Here is a 2,500-nt window from a genome sequence, read left to right on the forward strand (position 1 = left end):
CGATGTATACATACATATACATATACATATATATATATATATATATATATATATATATATATATACATATATATATATATATATATATACATATATATATATATATATATATATATATAATATTCATATATACATATATGACGTAAGTAGGAGTAGGAAACACGGGAGTATTATTCTCATACATGCATACATACATCCAGTACATATATACACATATGTCTATATGAGTATATATTCATTTGAAACAAATATAATCTTGACTTGTGCGTGTATGGTTTTGGATTAAGTGCTGGAATCGTGACCTACAGCTTCTGGATGAGAGTTCAATGTTGTGATCTCAACACGTTTGTGGGCAAGAATGATGGCTAGCAGTAATTGTGAAGGTTTCACGCTGTGAGCACAGCGTGAACTCGGACCTTCGATGTGAATAGTCAAAGAGCTAACCATTGCATCTGCAAAATAACTTTTATTGTATATGTGTGTGTGCATGCACGTACGTGTGCGGTACTTGTGTATGCGTGTGTCGACGTGTGTGTGTGTGTGTGTGTGTGTGTGTGTGTGTGTGTGTGTGTGTGTGTGTGTGTGTGTGTGTGTGTGTGTGTGTGTGTGTGTGTGTGTGCGTGTGTGTGTGTGTGTGTGTATGCGTATGTGTGCGTTTGTGTGAGCGTGTGTGCGCGCGAGTGTGTGTACGCGTATGTGCGCGTGTCTGTGAGCAGGTGCGTGTGGACGTGTGTGTGCACATATGTGCGTGTATCTTATTGTGTGTGTATGTTTGTGTTTGTTTCTTTTTTTTTCGTTTATGTGTATTCACATAAGAGTGTGAAGTGAAATTAAATTAGGAAACAGTTTATTGAAAATCAATTAAGCCAATGCAGAGAATACGTAAAATCGGCGATTACAAAATGGTTAATTGGCTTCATGGCCAAGTTTCATGAAAAGAGATAAATAAAAACAGAACGAAATAGACCATGCATGTAATACATTTATCCCTAAAGACATTTTAGCTTTTAGTATCTACTGGCCTCTACCTGCCTACCATGTTCGGTTTTTTTTTTTTTTCTTATGATGTTTTCTAAACTATTTTAGCTCTTGTTTCCGGTTAAACTTTTTCACATCTCCTCAACATCTGTCCAGGAAGTGTATCTCACATTAAAGACTTACAAATGTTATATTGTCTAAACCACGTATTCATATGTAACAGGTCCGTGTAACATTTTGTGATATTCATTTTTTTTTTTTTTTATAAAACTCAAGAATTTGGAATAAGTCTGACTTTTCTGTGACAGATACCAAACCACCATTCCAGTACTACACTTATACCTAGATATTTATAATCTTTTCTATTATGTATATACTTATCTTATCCATTCATTTCCCTATCTATTTGTAGAGGTAGAGGGTCAAACGAGTATGTCATTTCATGCGTTCCTCCTTCTCTTTTTTTTAGTATTTATTACCTTTGATCATTTGAAGTTGTTCTCTTTGTAGATGTATGTTGAACATAGGTGTTATTTTTCTTCATGCTTTCTAATATCTATTCAAAATCCTGTTCTTTTGTCTACATTGTTGAAAAGATATAATTTATATCATCGATCTATTCAGATCTTCCTAGTTGTTTACTTCCTTCTCAGCTTATATGAAAAAAGACGAGGAGATCATTACATTACTCATTGAATATTTCCTATTTATCAGGTGTTATATTTCGTTAATTGTATTTCGTGTTGTATCTCAAATGTTCTTTTTGTGAGTCGAAATAACATGTTTAACTTGACTTATTAGCTTACAAGACAATTACTCAAATTGTCAATGTTCTTCAATTCCCAGTCTTACTTTATATTCTCTTTATATCTTTAGTAGACAAAATTTTCATCTTCAATTTTTTTTTATCATTTCAACTTTTTTTAATGTTTAATATTTTCTTGTATGCATTACTTCGGTGTCAAAATATCAAGATTCATATACAATTTTCATCTCAAACTCAAATCAGTCTTACTTTTTTCTAGATTCTGCATGGAGATTAAGTTTTCGTTTTATTTTCATAAGCAATATCAGAGTAGCTATTTGGATTATATTTTTTTTTACATCTTTGTCGGGTTTCTTTACATTTTATTAGATATTCACTTTCTTTCTTTAACCTTTGAAAATTTGTCCAATACGTGTACATTATAATTGTGTACCTTCCTAGAATTAAGTTTTTTTACTCTCCATCCTTAAAGAATTACTTTAATCAATCTGTTATTCTCTTTAGCATATGTGTGTACACTTGTATGTGTCTGCGTGTGTGCGTGTGTGTGTGTGTGTGTGTGTGTGTGTGTGTGTGTGTGTGTGTGTGTGTGTGTGTGTGTGTGTGTGTGTGTGTGTGTGTGTGTGTGTGTGTGTGAGTGTGTGTATGTGTGTGTATGTGCTTTTGTGTGAGTGTTGTTGTGTATTTACGAGGGATAGTGTGAGTATGCGAATATATCTAATTTGTGTAATGATTATAAATAGATAATAGATAATA

At 32.8% G+C, this 2,500-nt stretch overlaps 1 protein-coding gene across 1 annotated transcript in view; it reads right to left on the reverse strand.

The window, feature by feature from the left end:
• Positions 1–447, reverse strand: part of LOC143039323 (neural cell adhesion molecule 2-like) — a 131,392-nt gene extending 130,945 nt beyond the window's left edge. Inside the window, exon 1 of the mRNA XM_076209202.1 lies at positions 307–447. Coding sequence (XP_076065317.1) covers positions 307–447 — 141 coding nt within the window. The remainder of the gene's footprint in view (positions 1–306) is intronic.
• Positions 448–2,500: the final 2,053 nt, after the last annotated feature.

The sequence above is a fragment of the Oratosquilla oratoria genome, chromosome 26 (genome assembly GCF_046742065.1).
Source record: "Oratosquilla oratoria isolate Oo_2021 chromosome 26, ASM4674206v1, whole genome shotgun sequence".
NCBI lineage: Eukaryota > Metazoa > Arthropoda > Malacostraca > Stomatopoda > Squillidae > Oratosquilla > Oratosquilla oratoria.